We start from the raw sequence: 15,503 nt of genomic DNA on the forward strand, positions 1-15,503 counted from the left end.
TGATTTAATTTTGTGTGTTCCATTCAGCATCATATATCAGGAATAGTTAGTTACCATCCAGGATTGACTCAGAAAGTATCTGAAGAAAGTCAGCTCTCTATTTATATTTGATCTGTGTCTCCATATGGTAGTGAGCCCAGATGATGTTCTTAATACTAAACTTGGCAATTTTTCCAACAGGAATAGGGGATACCTTAAATATATATATTATCATTATCAAAACTAAATAAAGTTTTGAATCTTATTAAGCAGCTGCTGTGAGTCAGCCCCTAATTTGAAGGAAATTCAAAGTCTTGTAGTAATATTTAGAGCTATAAGTCCTTTCATGTCAGCCATGTTTTATGTCCTGAAATTACTTTGCTTTGATATTTTGTGCAGACAAGCTCTTTCAGTATGTACATACTCTTGTGTTTATTAACTTTAACTTCTGCAGCTTCTTTCACTCTGTTCTTTCTTGATCCCTTGACACTTTGGGAAGTTCCTATCTCATTCCTAGCTGCGTTATTTAAATGCAGGTCTCCTTTCTCCATTCTTATTTAAGTACCTCAGGACATCTGGAGACTACTGATCTTGCTTCCTGCCCACTTAAGTAATCTCCAGATAAATCTATTCCACCGCTATTTTTAATTCCATAGATTCAAGCAACAAATTTTGAATCTTTTATGTATGAAGTGAATTAATATTTAGATGTTGATTAGGACTACTATTACAGTTTCAAACTGAGACTTCAGCCTCTTCCTTAGCAAGATACTATACTTGGGAAGGATTATGCTGTTACAGTTATATTTAGTGAGCACACAAAGTACTGTGGATTGAATTGCTATTGAATACAGGCAATTTTTATTAATGATAAAGTGGTATATCTTTCTGATAATGTTTTAATTGAAATGATAGTTCATTATAGACTGAGATAAATACTGTAGCTGACTGCTACTTTCACTTCTATTTCAGTATTCCTGATTATAGAAAATAGTAGCAATTTACATGGAGTTTTATAGTTAGTATTTTACTGACTATTTTTCCATGGTGTGTTGAGACTTTGAACTTTTTACAGGTTTATTTCTTATGGGATTCTATGGGCATGATACCGTTCAAAAACATTTCCATTTTTTTAAAATATTGTGTTTTTATACAGAGATAAAGACTTATATTTTTGGATGATGCTACTTTGTCCCCTGCCATCTTTGTGTTGACTGGAGGCATTTTAAGTTTTTCAGTCTGTTTTCAACTTATTTTTTAATCGATTATACCTTAAGACTGACATTCTAAAAGTAAGCGGCAAGAATCTGAAAATTTTCATAGGGATGTGTGGATGTTATTAATGATCAAGTAGAAATTATCTGGGTTTTCTTATGCATTTTAGCTGATCTTGTTCAGAATTGTGCTTAGATTTGCATCTTTATCTTCACTATTTGGGCCATGTTTGGAGTCACGTTTTTTTTAAAATAATTTCTCCACCCCATTCACCTCACTACAGTAATTTATACAGTATTGAGTTAAGGTTGAACTTTTTTTCTGGGCAGACTTGAGGTATGTCTTGTTAATTTTATTTACTGAGTGCCTGAATTTTGTTGCTGAAAAAGTTAAATAGGAGAATATGTAAAATGTGAAGAGGAAATAACTTTATGGAGAGGCCCAAGAAAAAAGAAAGGCATGAATAAAATTGAAGGGGGGCGGGGATTGCTCAACTGATATGTGGTAAGCTTTTAAGTAAGAACAAATAACAATGTAATGAAAGTGAGTAATGCCTTTACAGGGTGTCCAAAATATGTTGACAGTGTATGGAGATAATGGAAAAGTATGAAAGATCAAATAGAAAGAATAATCTGGAAGAAAATAGGGTGGACTTTCTGGGACATGTAAAGATAGGTTTTAAATCTGATAAATACAATTGAGAATTATTAACCTCCTAACCTGTGGAGTGTTGTGGTGAAAGGGAATATAAGGAGATTTGGCAGATATCATCAAAAGGAATGAAAACAAGTTGAAGGAAAACTTTTTGAAAACTTCATTGAGATTTTATTGCTTAATAATGGACGGAGAGTCATACAGAAGGGTGACTCTCTTCATGCATATAGAAATCCAAGAAAATAAACTTTCAAATTATTAAACAGTATAGATAAGCAGACAAAAAAAATGGAAACAAGAAGGAAGATGCACAATCTGCAGATGCTACATGAAAAGCGTGAGGATGATAAAAACCTTGGAAGGAGTCTAAGGTACAGACTTCTAATGGACTTGAATCTTAAAATTGATCTGAGGTTTAGCTCTGGCTTTTCTGTAGTTAAAGTATGTATGCTGTTACATCCCTCTGTGGCTTCATCAGTTTCCAGTGAGGTTTGGATCTGGGCTTCTTTCTTTAAGAGAGTGGTCAGTTAATGTGATTACATTAACTCTCTGTGCTCTGCACACTTGTTGATCTTCATAAGACTTGGAGGTTTAATATACTAGTGGCACACCTCATCTGCAAAATTACTGGGTGGATAGAGTCAGTCAAGTGGAGTCTCTTAGGGTATCAATCTCTTTTCTACTGGAAAGAGAGAGAGACGGCTAATAATTAGATGCTTATCAAAGAACCTTTTCAAAATGTTTGGGGATTGGCATTTCAAAGGGAAGATCGGTTGATGTAAATGGTGAAATGAAGCCATGAGAATGATGGTGTACCACCCCAAGAAACAGGTAAGCAACCCAATTGCATCTTCTATGTCAGAAAGCAAAAAAATGAATGAAACTCTTTACAAGCTATGGTAAGTTGTGATTTGGTTGAAAAAAGTCAAAATATATAACTATGGGTGTTTTAAAGTCACCTTGTTCTTAGACATAAAACTTAAATAACTATTTACCGAACTACTTCAGAGAACTGACTCTAAAAAAATAAATGCAACACATAACATTTCCAGCAGAGCTAGTTTATGAGAAAGTTAAGATGAAGCATGCAGAAGTCTTCTAGTCTTAAGCCATAGTGTCATGCACCCATCATAAAGAAAAATTATGATGTGGGGGAGAAGGAGAGACAGAAAGATACTTCATTGTACTGAAGGAAATATGTTTTTATTATTACAATAATGTAATTACATCATGGAAGGACATAAAATATGCCTTGTAAGTGAATGAAGGAACAGAATTATGGAAGATCCACACCAAGAAAAACTGTAATTGTTTGCAAAACAAATATTTAGTAGTATTTTGTATAATAAAGTAAATTTATGGTACTTATAAATAAAGTATATTTATGGTAAATACACTGGTATTCAGGTAATGCTTTGGCAGAATAACAGGTAGCCAATTAAAACAAGTAGAACAGGAAGTACCTTGTGAAGACAAACTAGAAAGCAGTGTGAATAACTGCTCACATAAATCTCCAGGAGCTAAACTTGAGGCACTTTACTTTGAGCTAATGCAGGGTTGCATTCTTAGTTCAATGGTCTAGACAGCTGGAGGCCATTCTAGACTTCTGCCAATTAAACAAATTAAGAATGAGACATAGGATGCAAAGATTAAAGTTAATTATGAAAAGAAATAGATGAAGCAGATTGTATAGACAGAATTTCTTCATTGCGTCTCATCTGTTGAGCCTCATAGTGTGGTTGTTACTTCCAGCAAGCTATTCTATGGTTATTTTGCTTAAATGGCACATCTAGTTTGATCTGCTGTCTGAAAGATAACAGGCTGCCCTTCTCAAGTGTCTGGAAAGCCGCTACTACACTGAAGGTGTGAAGCAGATGCGTGAATAATAGAAGTGTGAAGAGTAGAATCAAACTTTGCATGGCTACTTTGTGTGTTATTCTACAAAAGGACAGGTTTGTTCTCCTTCAGAACTCTGGGAAAATCTGCAAGGTGTCTTTTCAGCAGTTTTGTTAATTACATAGGTGAGGAATCTATGGCAGAAGCCGAGAGAGCAAATTAACTTCTGCCTCTAAGCAGCACAAGATACTGAGATGGAGACTAATTTAAAAAAGAAGGGTTACAAAATCATATCCTAAAGCAATTCCTCTAAATATTCTGAAATGGTACATATTAACTTTCTTGATCAGACATGGTGGTTTTTAAGATCTGATTCTATAATACAATACTTTGTATATAGACTTCTGTAAAAGGTATCTTCATTTTTGCCATCATTATTTGCCACATCAATGACTTTCGTTGTAAAAAGTCATTCTGAATAGTCTAATTTAATTGACAGTTTAATTTAAAATATAGTGTGGGATTGTTATTTAAATGAAATACAACAATTGGGGATTAATGTTAGACGAAAGAGAGTTTAAATGGAAATACTCTAACTGGATGTAACTCAAACATTTTAAAAAGGAAAAAAAAGTTAATTAGGGACAACTAACATGTATTTCTGAGAAGGCCAGCCAACTTAGGATGTTGAGATGGCAAACAAAGAAAGCTGAGTGGATGTTTATTTTGACTTACCAAAAGAATGTTAGAAATTAATCACATCCAATACTGTTGGCTAAGGTCAGAAATTTTGTTGCCAATGTAATACAGTTTGTGAAATAGAAAACTCACCTTACAATATTAAGCAAAGCATAGCAATAGAATATAACAATTATTTTAATAGTCAGAAATTACTAGTGCTTACTGTAGGGAATGATTGTGGGTCATCTAACTTATAAACATACAAAAGTTTCCATTATTGCATCACTGTGGTTATGAATTCAGGAAATGAAAACGATATGATTTATGAAGTAAAGTTACTTGGCTGTGCTGTACTTCATGTGTTTGTTTTAGCATTCAAACAGACTTTTAGTACTGTTCATTCAGTGGACAAATCAAATTTCAAGTGTTCCTTTCCTGCAAAATGTTCCCCCAGGGAGTTTGAAGAAGTTCTTCTCTCTTAGGGGAACTCTCCTGGCATCAAAATCCAACAGGAATAGAGAGCTACAGGCTTGTTGCTGTCATAATCCTATCAACACAAGCTTTTTTCTTTTAAGATGGTCTCAGCAGTCTGTCACTGTATTTTGGAGGACTGGTTGATGCACAAAAGTAAGTTGGTTGGCAGAAGCTCAATCAAAAGAAAAGAAAGAAAATAGTGGTTCTAGTTTAAGGGAAACTACCAGAAAATTTGGTGGAAGTATTCATGAGCTACAAATCCTACTAGATTTCTAGCTGTTGGCAATGATCAAGTAGATCAATGGCCAAAAAAAACATTTTTCCATCTGTATTTTTATAGAAGACTGAGTGTGGAGCACTGTAGTGCAGACTTCTGTCTGCTTGTGATTAGATATTTGCAACACTGAATTTTATTGAACTGCATTTTAACTCACCTTCATAATCCTAAACTGGTAGGAACATGGTAGGCTGCTTATTTAAGTGTATCTATCTGCAACAACTCTTTTAATTTAATTCAGCAAGTGGGGCTTTCTTGTCACTGTGTGGCTCTGGAAACTGGGATATGGAAAAAAATATCAACAAATAATCTGAGACGCGTGATAAAATCATAAGTTAATAATGCGTGTGGTGCTCTTGGAGTGGTATTTAAAATATTGACTTTGGCCTATGGAACACCTGAAGGCTTGGAACTTGTCTAGGCAGTTTGTTGTAGCAGTGAGCAATGGGGGAGCTCAAACAAAAGATCCCCATTTAAATGAGAGCAGCAACTGGCAATGCTCCATCCATATTGCAATGCAGTTTTCTCATTGCCCCTATTTTTATCTTACTAAGTTTATTGCAGGAATTAGAAGAGCTTGTAGAGATTTTGTGGACTTTGCATTTATTTTCTTACAACCACACTGAGACTTGTTCACTATTAGCAATGCTGAATATACCTTCATTCTGGATATGCAGGAAATTTATACTGATGGAAAACTTCTGATGACCCATTTGCTCATGTTCATATTTTTTCATGTATTTATTTTGCAAATAAAATAAAATAAAAAAAAATCTTAGCTTCAGTCCAGGAAGTTTTAAAAACAACTTTTATTTAATGTGTTATTGTGATCTGTACAGCATGCATCATGGTTGAGTGGAACCTCAGCTCAGGAAATTAGTTCTTACTACCAATTTGAACATTTAGTGTGAAACAGATACCGAACAAGAAGCATTTGAACATTCAGATAAATATCACTCGGATTCAGATAAAAAAATAATGTGCATTAACAACTTTTGGAAAACATGAAAAAAATACTTTAAAAATATCATCTTTGGCTTATGACTTTGAAAGAAAACAAAAATAAATAATTGTTCTAACTAAATCCTCTTCGTTTATGAGGATGGTTGACATTGCTCTTTCCTCACACATTGAAAGAGATGCATAACAGTAAGTTCCTTCAAAATCCATAATATGTGACTTCAAGTCCTGTTACAGTGCATCTGGGTAATGTTCTGCAAGTCCTTGAAGACTTGGAGAGTCTCTTCACCTTCATACTTGAGATTCAGACTGCAGGCCCCCAAAAAACCTGTGCTAGAGAAAAGCATGCATGTGTGCTACCTCGCATAGCCTCAGTCACAGTGTGATACCACATTTGCTAGTAATAAAAAGAACTGTAGGTGTAGCAAACAAGAAACTGTTTGATTGCATTATGTCAAGAGGCTAGATATCCAGGACAGTGTAGAGACACTCCAGCTTCATTAGACATTCATTATGTAAGGACTTGCTGCAGAAGGGAGACAAGCTGCAAGGTGTGGTTAAGCTACACTTAAAGGATACAGGCTTGTTTGTGGTGGTATTTAGTTTGCTTACTGCTTGTAGTCAAACAGATTTTTGCTTATTGCATCTAGTCTTGGCAATAAATTAAATATTGAAATCAACAACTTGTTACTACTTATATCTTTCAGGAGCAGCTATCTAAGTGACAAACAGACATTGCTTCTGGGTGAGAGTGGGAGGACAGAAAATAGCTCACTGTTACAGTATGTAGAAAAGGAATCCAAAAGAGATTTAAAGGTCTACTATATGCTAGCCACAGCTTTTTTCCCTTTTTTCTTTCTTCTTCTTCTTTTTTTTTTTTTAATCAGAGAAGTTAATTGTAAAATGAACAATACCATGTAAGAATATTTTTTAACTTAATGTGCAGTCAAGATAAGATGAAACGTTGCACAGACAAAGTGATACGTGATTTGTAACTTTGGCATTTCTGTGTTCTCCCTGATGCTTCAGCTTTGCCTTAAGACAGCAGGACTTTCTTGGGCAATGGTAACAGCAAAGTTGTCTTTGAATACTGAAACTACCATTCCTCATTCAGCTAAAGAAAGCATTGTCTTTATAGGTCCAAATACTTTCTAATGGTTTTTCCCCCATTTCTAACAGATCTGGAGCCTGGTTTTCGGAGTCAGGTGTTAAGAATATCTGATTTGAGATACTGCAAAATCGCTTATTATTATTTAAAATAAGAAGCTGCATCCGTTATAAAAAAAAGTAAATAAACCAGAAATTATTGTCATCTGTAAGTGAACATGTAGAAGATTTTGAATAGAAGGGGATCTTAAATTGAGCGAGTTAAATACAGAAATAATTTTGCACATTCCAGGAAGTGCTTGGGAGGAAAGGCAGTTGCAATGGGATATGAACTTGCAGAGGTCAGCTCATGCACAATCATAGTCCATGCCCACATAGCCTTCAGCAAGCACAAAATAATCTAAATGAGGTTAGTTCTCAGAGGATGTAAACTGTCTTGAATTTGTCTTAGGCCAGGGTAAACTGTCAGCATCATGCTTGGAGACATAACTATTTGTTCCACAGTGACCTGTACCTATGTCAAAGCTTCTGCAGTTTTTAAAACTAGACCAGCTATCTTGCTAGTTCGGTTCTAGTTCAAACAATAATAGCTGTGATTTGTGCAGAAACTCTGTGGATTGTCGGTAAGACCAGAAATTGTCATAACTGGTGTAACTGTCAGTCTGTCAAATCAGTGATTGACATAACTGTTCTTTCTAGCTCAGTTAATTTTCCTGCAGAAAGAATTTTAAGGCCAAGTCTAGTTAACATTCTACACTGAAATTTTTAAGATTATTTTACTGTTGACTATGCAAGACTTAGTTTTACAGCACATATGTTTACATTATAAAACCTCTTTCTCAGAGTATTAATGAGTAAATGTGACCCTTCTCAAGCACAGAGCTAGATACCAGAAAAAGCAGCCAATTCGCATGTAAGAAATAGATTTCTGCATGATTGCATGTCCTGGTATTTTTAACCTCGAAGCAACACAAAATGTTAAATTGAAATTGAAGCAGTAAATCTTTCCTTAGAAAGATGCACACTGTACTGTCTGCATCATTACTGAAACCATTTTACTTTGAAGCACAGAAGGAACACTTAATTTTTATTTACTATTATGAAGGAAGCTCTTTCATTACAGAGGAAGAAAGGCTGACAAAAATGAAAATATGACTGTGATTTGGGCAGAGTTCCAGAGATGGGAGAGAGTGATGCTTTTATCTTCAGAGGGTCTTTGACTGCTGCATTTATTCCATTAATAACTCCAGTATGGCTAATGTCATTGTGCATTTTTCTCTGTGTCTGGCCTTTGTATAAACTGCAAGGGTAGGTATTTTGATGGTTAACTCTGCTGGGAAATATGGTGCAGTAATATGCTGTGTCTCATTTCCCTGGATTGCATGGGATACCATGCTGAAGTTCTGTTTTGACAAATGTGAATTTTTCATACTTTATTCTTCCCAGTTTGAATTTTAAAACCATTGTATTAAAAATATAATTTAATAAAAATCACTGCAAATTATGCATACTTAAGAATAGTTTCTTCTATAGTTTCGGATGAAGGCTGCAGTGAAATTATTTTACCAGACAAACTTAAAACTGCTAGGCCTTAGGAAAGGTCAGTTCCTACCCATGTATAAAAGAAACCAAGTAATGAAAGCACTTAACTGTGACTTTCAGTAAAGCTTTTCGCTTTGTGATCAAATTTATCACCTACATACATGTACTCTTCTATTCTTATTCAGTATTTATTATGAGATGTAGCTTTACCTGTTGAATGCAGGGATGTAATACACAAATGCACTCTAGGACTTATTTAGCTGTTTCTTGTCTTAATTTCTGCCAGATGGATGGATGGAGGATGTCTATGGATATACACATGTGCTGAACAAGATCATAATGACTTGTAAATAATTTAAAAAAAAAGCAGGTGAAGAAGAAAAATCTGTCAGCCAAAATTATTTTGCATTGTCTACTTTAGTTGAAGTGAAAGGACTCTATCTACACACACTAATTTCTGTGTACTGGAGGAGAATAAATCACAGGACCTGAAACTTCCACATCATTGGCCATACCAGGATTTAGGTGTGCTCTGCAATTGTTAATATGAAAATACAGCCTACCTAACTCTGCCTTCCAAAAACAAAGATAAATGAGATCTCTGTGTAACTCAGTGAACAGTCTGATCTCATTGCGTTGATCCTTAGCCATATGCTCTGTGGTGAAACTAAGCCTTTAGAAAGGAGATTGCTGAAACATGCTGCTATTCTTCTAGCACATGAAAAGCTCCTTCTGGTCAGCTGAAGACTGTACATTTAGAGGTTTATTATATCATACCAGAGTTCTTCATAGGTTCTAATACGAAGTTTCTTTGTAAGGCTTCCAATTTTCAAATAATTTGATGAATGTAAGTAATTTCACCTTTTGAAAGGTCAATCAAAGTGTTACCTTCGTGGTACAGACAAGGAAATACAGTTTCTAGTTACCTTTGCTGAAGATAGGATAACCATGCAAAATTTACTTGTCCAAAACATTTGACAGTGGTACAGCAATGGTTAGATCTACAGAACTAATGGCAAGTATTTTAAAACATGGAGTACTCAGTAATTCTATGCCCTGAAGGGTGCTCTTGAAAAACTAAGATGCTAATTTCTAATGGTCTGTAACTGAACTTTCTATTTCAGAAGTATATTTCCTAATATAATAAGATCTTATTTTGTGCAGGTATATCTTTATGGTGTGATTTGGAATAGTCCTTCTGAAGGGAAAAATGCTTGTAAATCACTAAATCTGTGATTTGAAGCTGTCCTGAAAAAGCCACATGAAAATTCTGGGAACAGTTTTGAGGGCTTGGAGATATGAGGGAATATATGGATATAGAGGGAAAATATGTGACTTCTTAACATCATTTTAAGATTGTATGATAACAGGAGTTTTACTCAAGCACTTGCTTTAATGGGACTATTTGGTTTGTTCTCTTGCTGCAAAAAATTAGTATGCAAAAGATTCATTAATGTCAGAGATCCATTAATCCATCAATATTTGCCCTCATGCCACTGGACAACATCTCTATCAATCAGAGATTTTCAGTCTCTTTAATATTTTATGCCCATACACCAAACTAGAAAAAGCTAGAAAAAGCTAGAACCCAGGGGATATGGTAAAGGAACATGGTAAGCAGTCCTATGTTTTGGTCTTGCAATGATACCTCCTGCAAAGTGAACCTCTTGGCCCACACTGACTACCTACTGAGATCCTATGTAAAATCACATGGCTTTAAATTTATTTTTTTTAATACTTAATATTTGTAATCTGTTTAATTCCAAACTTGTTGTAGGTGAAAATAAGGTAAGATTTAGTCTAGATTCTCACATAATGCTTTTCTAAATTCAGTTTATTTCTGTTATCCATCATGTGAAAATAATCTTCCCACAATTAACCCAGGGCTGACTGCTAAGAAACATAACAGCAGTCTGTAAATTTTAAAAGGTTGTATTTTCCTCCTTTTTTTATATACCCAAAGCAAGAGGAAAAACAACCAGGAAGTTTGGGAGGTCTAAGCTTTGCTGACAGCTTTGCTGACTGCCAAGGTTGTATTGTCTGCATGAGTTCCTCCACTTTAATTTGTAACTCATCTGTGGATATCTGTTGGTCGTTTCAAGTGATGTTAAAACTATTTATAGCCTTTCACACTATGTCAAATATCCTGCACTCAAAAAGCCTATGAAAGTCAAGTCCAATAGGCCACTATCCAGAGTACCAGGTTAAAGCATGCATAACTACTGGTTTTTACTAAAGTAATGTCAATAATATAAACCAGAATGCTATGTGATAGAAACCTAAAAGCTGCCATGTGTATCATATAGTAACCTAATTACTAGTGGTTTTTACCTGAGGAATGTTCCCTTCTCTGCTAAAGTACTCATAAATGAGCCCTATTGGCTCAATCTTGCAGTTCTCCCCTGAAGTGCAGAGATTTTTACACTTTTGATGGTTCAGTCTCACACTTCTTTTTAAATTTTGGTAGCTATTTTATGTTGGTAGAAATCTGCAATTGGTGTCCAAGAGTTAGTATTTTTGCTACTGATTTTCTATCTCTTTTCAACTTTCATTTCATTGCGTTCAGTTGGTTGGCTCCCTTGTTTAAAAAAATAGACCTTTAATATAATTTCATTCTTTCATGTTTTACTTTATTTTTCCACATCAGATTTGGAAAACCAAAGTCACAAACTCTGATTTCCAGCTCTCTTTTCTTATACTGATAATTTTCCTTATTTACATCATGAGAGGAATGTAGCCCCACAAGAACATTTGCTATATGGTGTTGCTTTGGCATTGCTTTGGCTAAGTTTTTTCTATTTTAAAGGAGTTCTATTTTGTTTTTCATCAAAACTATGCTCGCCTTCTACTATCTGAATATAATCTTCTTGCACAAAAATAGTTGGACTTTCTGGATCTGATTTTCTAAGGCCTGCTTTTCATTTACATTCAAATATTACATAGGGAATTCTGTTATATTTTATTGCTTCAGGAAACTGATGTATGATGCCTGTCTTATATCTGTCTCAGATATTTTAGCATAATTTTATGTATTCAGAAAGTATGGAGCATTTGTTTTTTAAGTAGAAACATCTCATCTTGGACTTAAATTAAGACAAGGATGCCTTCTGATAATTGAAATTATTTTTATATTATGCTAAATAATTTCTTGTTTTAAAATATTAACACTTTTCTTAATATAGTTTCAATATGAGTGTTTTGATTTGCAAGACAAGGTAAAGACAGATATACCAAGTTTTTCCTAGTGAAGTATGAATATACAGACTGCATGAATAACGTGTTCATGCAGTTCTCTGTGCATCAGCTTCACTAGACAATTCATCATTCTGATGTTTGTTTCAGTTTATATGTAAAAGGCCTAGGTATGTTACACAGAATGGAAGTAGACTGTGTTTTGGATAAAAGCTTTGGTATGGAACTACAAGACACAAACTGCTACCCTGAGTCACACCAGAGGATCATTTTTCCCAGTGTCCCTTTCTGACCGTGGTTGGCTTGCAGTACCATTATACCAGTTTAGGTACACAGTGATGCTTCACCCATCATCCTATCCTGGTTTTTAGTAATCTTTGGGTACTTCCTAATCATACAGTGTTGCATTCGTACCTTTCCATCTAAAAGAATGCTGCTTCGATGAATTTCTCAAATTTATTGTTGAATGTATTTTATGCTTCTGGCACCCATAGCATTTTGTGGCAGTGAGTTGGATTTTGTGTGTGAGAAATCCTTTTAAAGGACCCATGTTTATGACTAGGTAGATTGTTGCATTGATAGAAATTTAGACTCCAAAAATACTAGCTGGGGAGACAAAATTTGCAACATGCAGTCTTGTTTAACTAGATGAATCTGATGTGGTTTTATTTGGTTTTAGATGTCAAATTTCTCTTCATTGAGCTTTATCCATTTGTTAAATGTTTTGTATGGCTTGTGTAAGGGAAACAGATACAATGAAAACATTGAAGCTGCTTCTCCATAAGTTATGTTTTAAAGTACATTTTCTCCTAATAAAATGTTTTGTAATTCTAGTTACAAATAAGAATCAAAAAATAATGCTAATCACCAAACACTCATCCTATTACATTTTTTGGCAGACGAAAGTGAAGCAAACGCTCAAGTATGTGGGCTATCCTAAAAATGGCATTCTATTAGGACTACTACAAACATTCCATGGGTCTTCTGGTACAACAGTGTATGAAGTCATTTATTGGTCTATACATATGTGTAACTTGCTATTATGTATAATATGACATTTGGGGGTGAAAAAGGAAATTGTAGGAGGGAGAGAACTTTCCCTCTCAGTTCCATGAGAAGTTGTTTTTATGCAGATAGATGTACATTTGCATATGAAAGAGAAAAACATTCTCTTTCCTGAAGTAAAGTGAAAGGATTTGGGTTTTCTAATATATAGATAAATGTAAAGAAAAAATGTCTGATAACGTGCCTACTGCAGCTGCATTATTGTATTTGTTTTTAAGGGGGAAATATTTCCACCTCTATATCCTCTTCCACCCTGCTGCAATTTCATTTAATTACAGGATCATACTTTGTCAGGCATAGATGATTATTGGTGGGTGATTTTAGTGGCCAGTGATGCCACATTGAACAGAATTTCTCTCTTTCATAGAAATGATTTCTTTCTCTTCAGATTGTTCAATTGCTTATTTTGAGAAACAGTTAATTTGCTTTTTTGGAACTTGTACTAAGGCTCTGCCCTGTATGCATGGCTTTCAGTAAGTACATGAGATAGGATCTTGTTGGTATGTGGGAGAAAGGCCTTATGCTTCAGGCACATTTCCCTCTGTAAGTTTCTGTTTCTCTGCTAATCTTTTTCATCACAAAAAATGACAGTGACCAGATTAACTGAAGTCTGTGTGGACCTATGTCTAGGTGACTTCTGTGTAATAATTTTTTAAGTTGCAATTGATTTTACATTTTCAGCTGGTAGCATGTAGGATAGATAGCGTGTAGATGCTCTTCTTTTTGAGCATGCTATGGTTTGTGTTCAGTGTGAGCTGCATTCTTTTTGCACTTTGTAATAGATAACACATTAGTTTGATGCATAATTCTGTTTTATTTTTAGTTTTTTTGTGGATGCATTTTAGCTGTGGCCATCTATGGAAATGTTTTCTCTACCCAAATGATTTACAATAATCTTCCCAAAATAATGATTCACAATTGGTACAACAAAGAACATCAGTGCTATTTCTTTCAGTTTCCATGTTGAAAACTACTGTAGAGAATACTTTCAAAAGTGGCTTTCTAGCTACTGTGATTTGGTTTCATATAACTAAAGTGCTGTGGTTCCATACTGTTATAAACCACAGTTGCCATTTGATTTTGGGTGCTTTGTTGGTTGTTTCATTGAAATAAAGTAGTGAGTAATTTTAATTTTCTCATCGACATAATTTGGAAGCAAGTCAGCCTAACCTCCAGTTACATTACATAATTTATATTTAGGTACTTCAACAAATGGTGTGATGTTCAAGGTCTGAAATCCTGAGCTTTGCAAGTTCTCAACACCTCTGAAAACTAACTCAGCATTCAAAGTCAGTATTCAAATCTGTGTTAGGAATTTAACTGTAAGCATCTCATTTGACAAATTTAGCCTAAATTAATTTCTGATTATTTTTAGCATTCCATATTGGTGAAATATTAATGTCAATCATGTGATATTGTGCTCTTGACATTGTTGGCTGTTAAACTTCCTTCTACAGATTCTTCTGCAGTGTCTTTTTGAAAGATGTGCTTCATAGAGCTTAGTATCAAGTGTGGAAAGCAAAAAATGGGCCATCAGGCAGTCTGAAGTACATGCAGGTACTTCAATGGTAAGGCAAAAGAGTAAGATTCAGCAAGGGTTCTTTTAGGAATCAGCCATTAATAATATTTATTAGTGTTTAAGCCTTGATTCAGCAAAGCTCTTAAACAAGGACTTATTTTTAAAGATGTTAAGGCTCCTGTCTCTGGTCCATAAATACCTTTGATTCTTTTTATGTATTAATGGTACATTTTAAATATTTGAAGTTCAGCATGTGCTTAAAATCCATACTGTATATGGAAATTTTACTTAGTATTCTATTTAATCCTGATTCTATTTAATTTGCTGGTGATCCTTTAAGAAAGGAATAGGATCCAGTTGGGAGAATGTGCAAGGCAATGGATAAAGAATTATGTGGTTGTAGTAATTGAAGGCTTCTCTATCTCACTGCCTTTATCATAGATTTTTTTTTGTCTAATGCCAAATAGGTCACTGAAACCTAGTGGTTTTTAGTGGTTCCTTATTGTGTTTTCTCTCAGTTCTCTGCTCTTGATACCCAGCTTGAGAAAACTTTTCTGTGGTAGATGTTGACCATGAAAGACTTTGACTCTGGAAAGTGCTGTAAAATGCTATGAACTCTGACAAATCAAACAAGAAATGTCTGGATATTGAAATGAATAAAAATGGTCATTATTTCTGCAGATCAGTTTTTTGCAATAGTTGATTTGTTTATTCACAGCTGGTATTCTTTAATGAACTTTCTATGTATGTTCATCTCTGTTTTGTTGTTTTGGGTTTTTTTTTTCTGTGCAGATAATTCAAATGAGCCTCCTGAACTCTTAATTAAAAACAGTGTGGTCTTGCATATTAGACTTGGAGGAATTTCCATGGGGATATTTCCATTAGAAAAAAAGCAAATCTCTTCAGGATGATCTTTCTCTCTTTTTACTTAAGAGCTCTTTATCCTCAGATGGGAGGTTTTGCACTCAGTCATACTGCAGTTGCATGAGCAGTCTGTAAGCA

The 15,503-nt window shown here is 34.6% G+C and overlaps 1 protein-coding gene across 10 annotated transcripts in view; it reads left to right on the forward strand.

Annotated features, from left to right (window-relative positions):
* ARL15 (ARF like GTPase 15) overlaps positions 1–15,503 on the forward strand; it is a 284,774-nt gene that overhangs the window by 220,182 nt on the left and 49,089 nt on the right. The window contains exon 8 of one of the 10 annotated variants that reach the window (XM_086866976.1): positions 6,784–9,491. The exons of the other annotated variants lie outside the window; for them this stretch is intronic. Within the exon in view, the coding sequence (XP_086723102.1) occupies positions 6,784–6,801 (18 nt within the window). The 3' untranslated portion in view covers positions 6,802–9,491. Of the gene's footprint in view, positions 1–6,783; positions 9,492–15,503 lie in introns of those variants that run through there. 10 annotated transcript variants of the gene reach the window in all.

The sequence above is a fragment of the Cyanistes caeruleus genome, chromosome Z (genome assembly GCF_971803275.1).
Source record: "Cyanistes caeruleus chromosome Z, bCyaCae1.hap1.1, whole genome shotgun sequence".
Classification (NCBI taxonomy): domain Eukaryota; kingdom Metazoa; phylum Chordata; class Aves; order Passeriformes; family Paridae; genus Cyanistes; species Cyanistes caeruleus.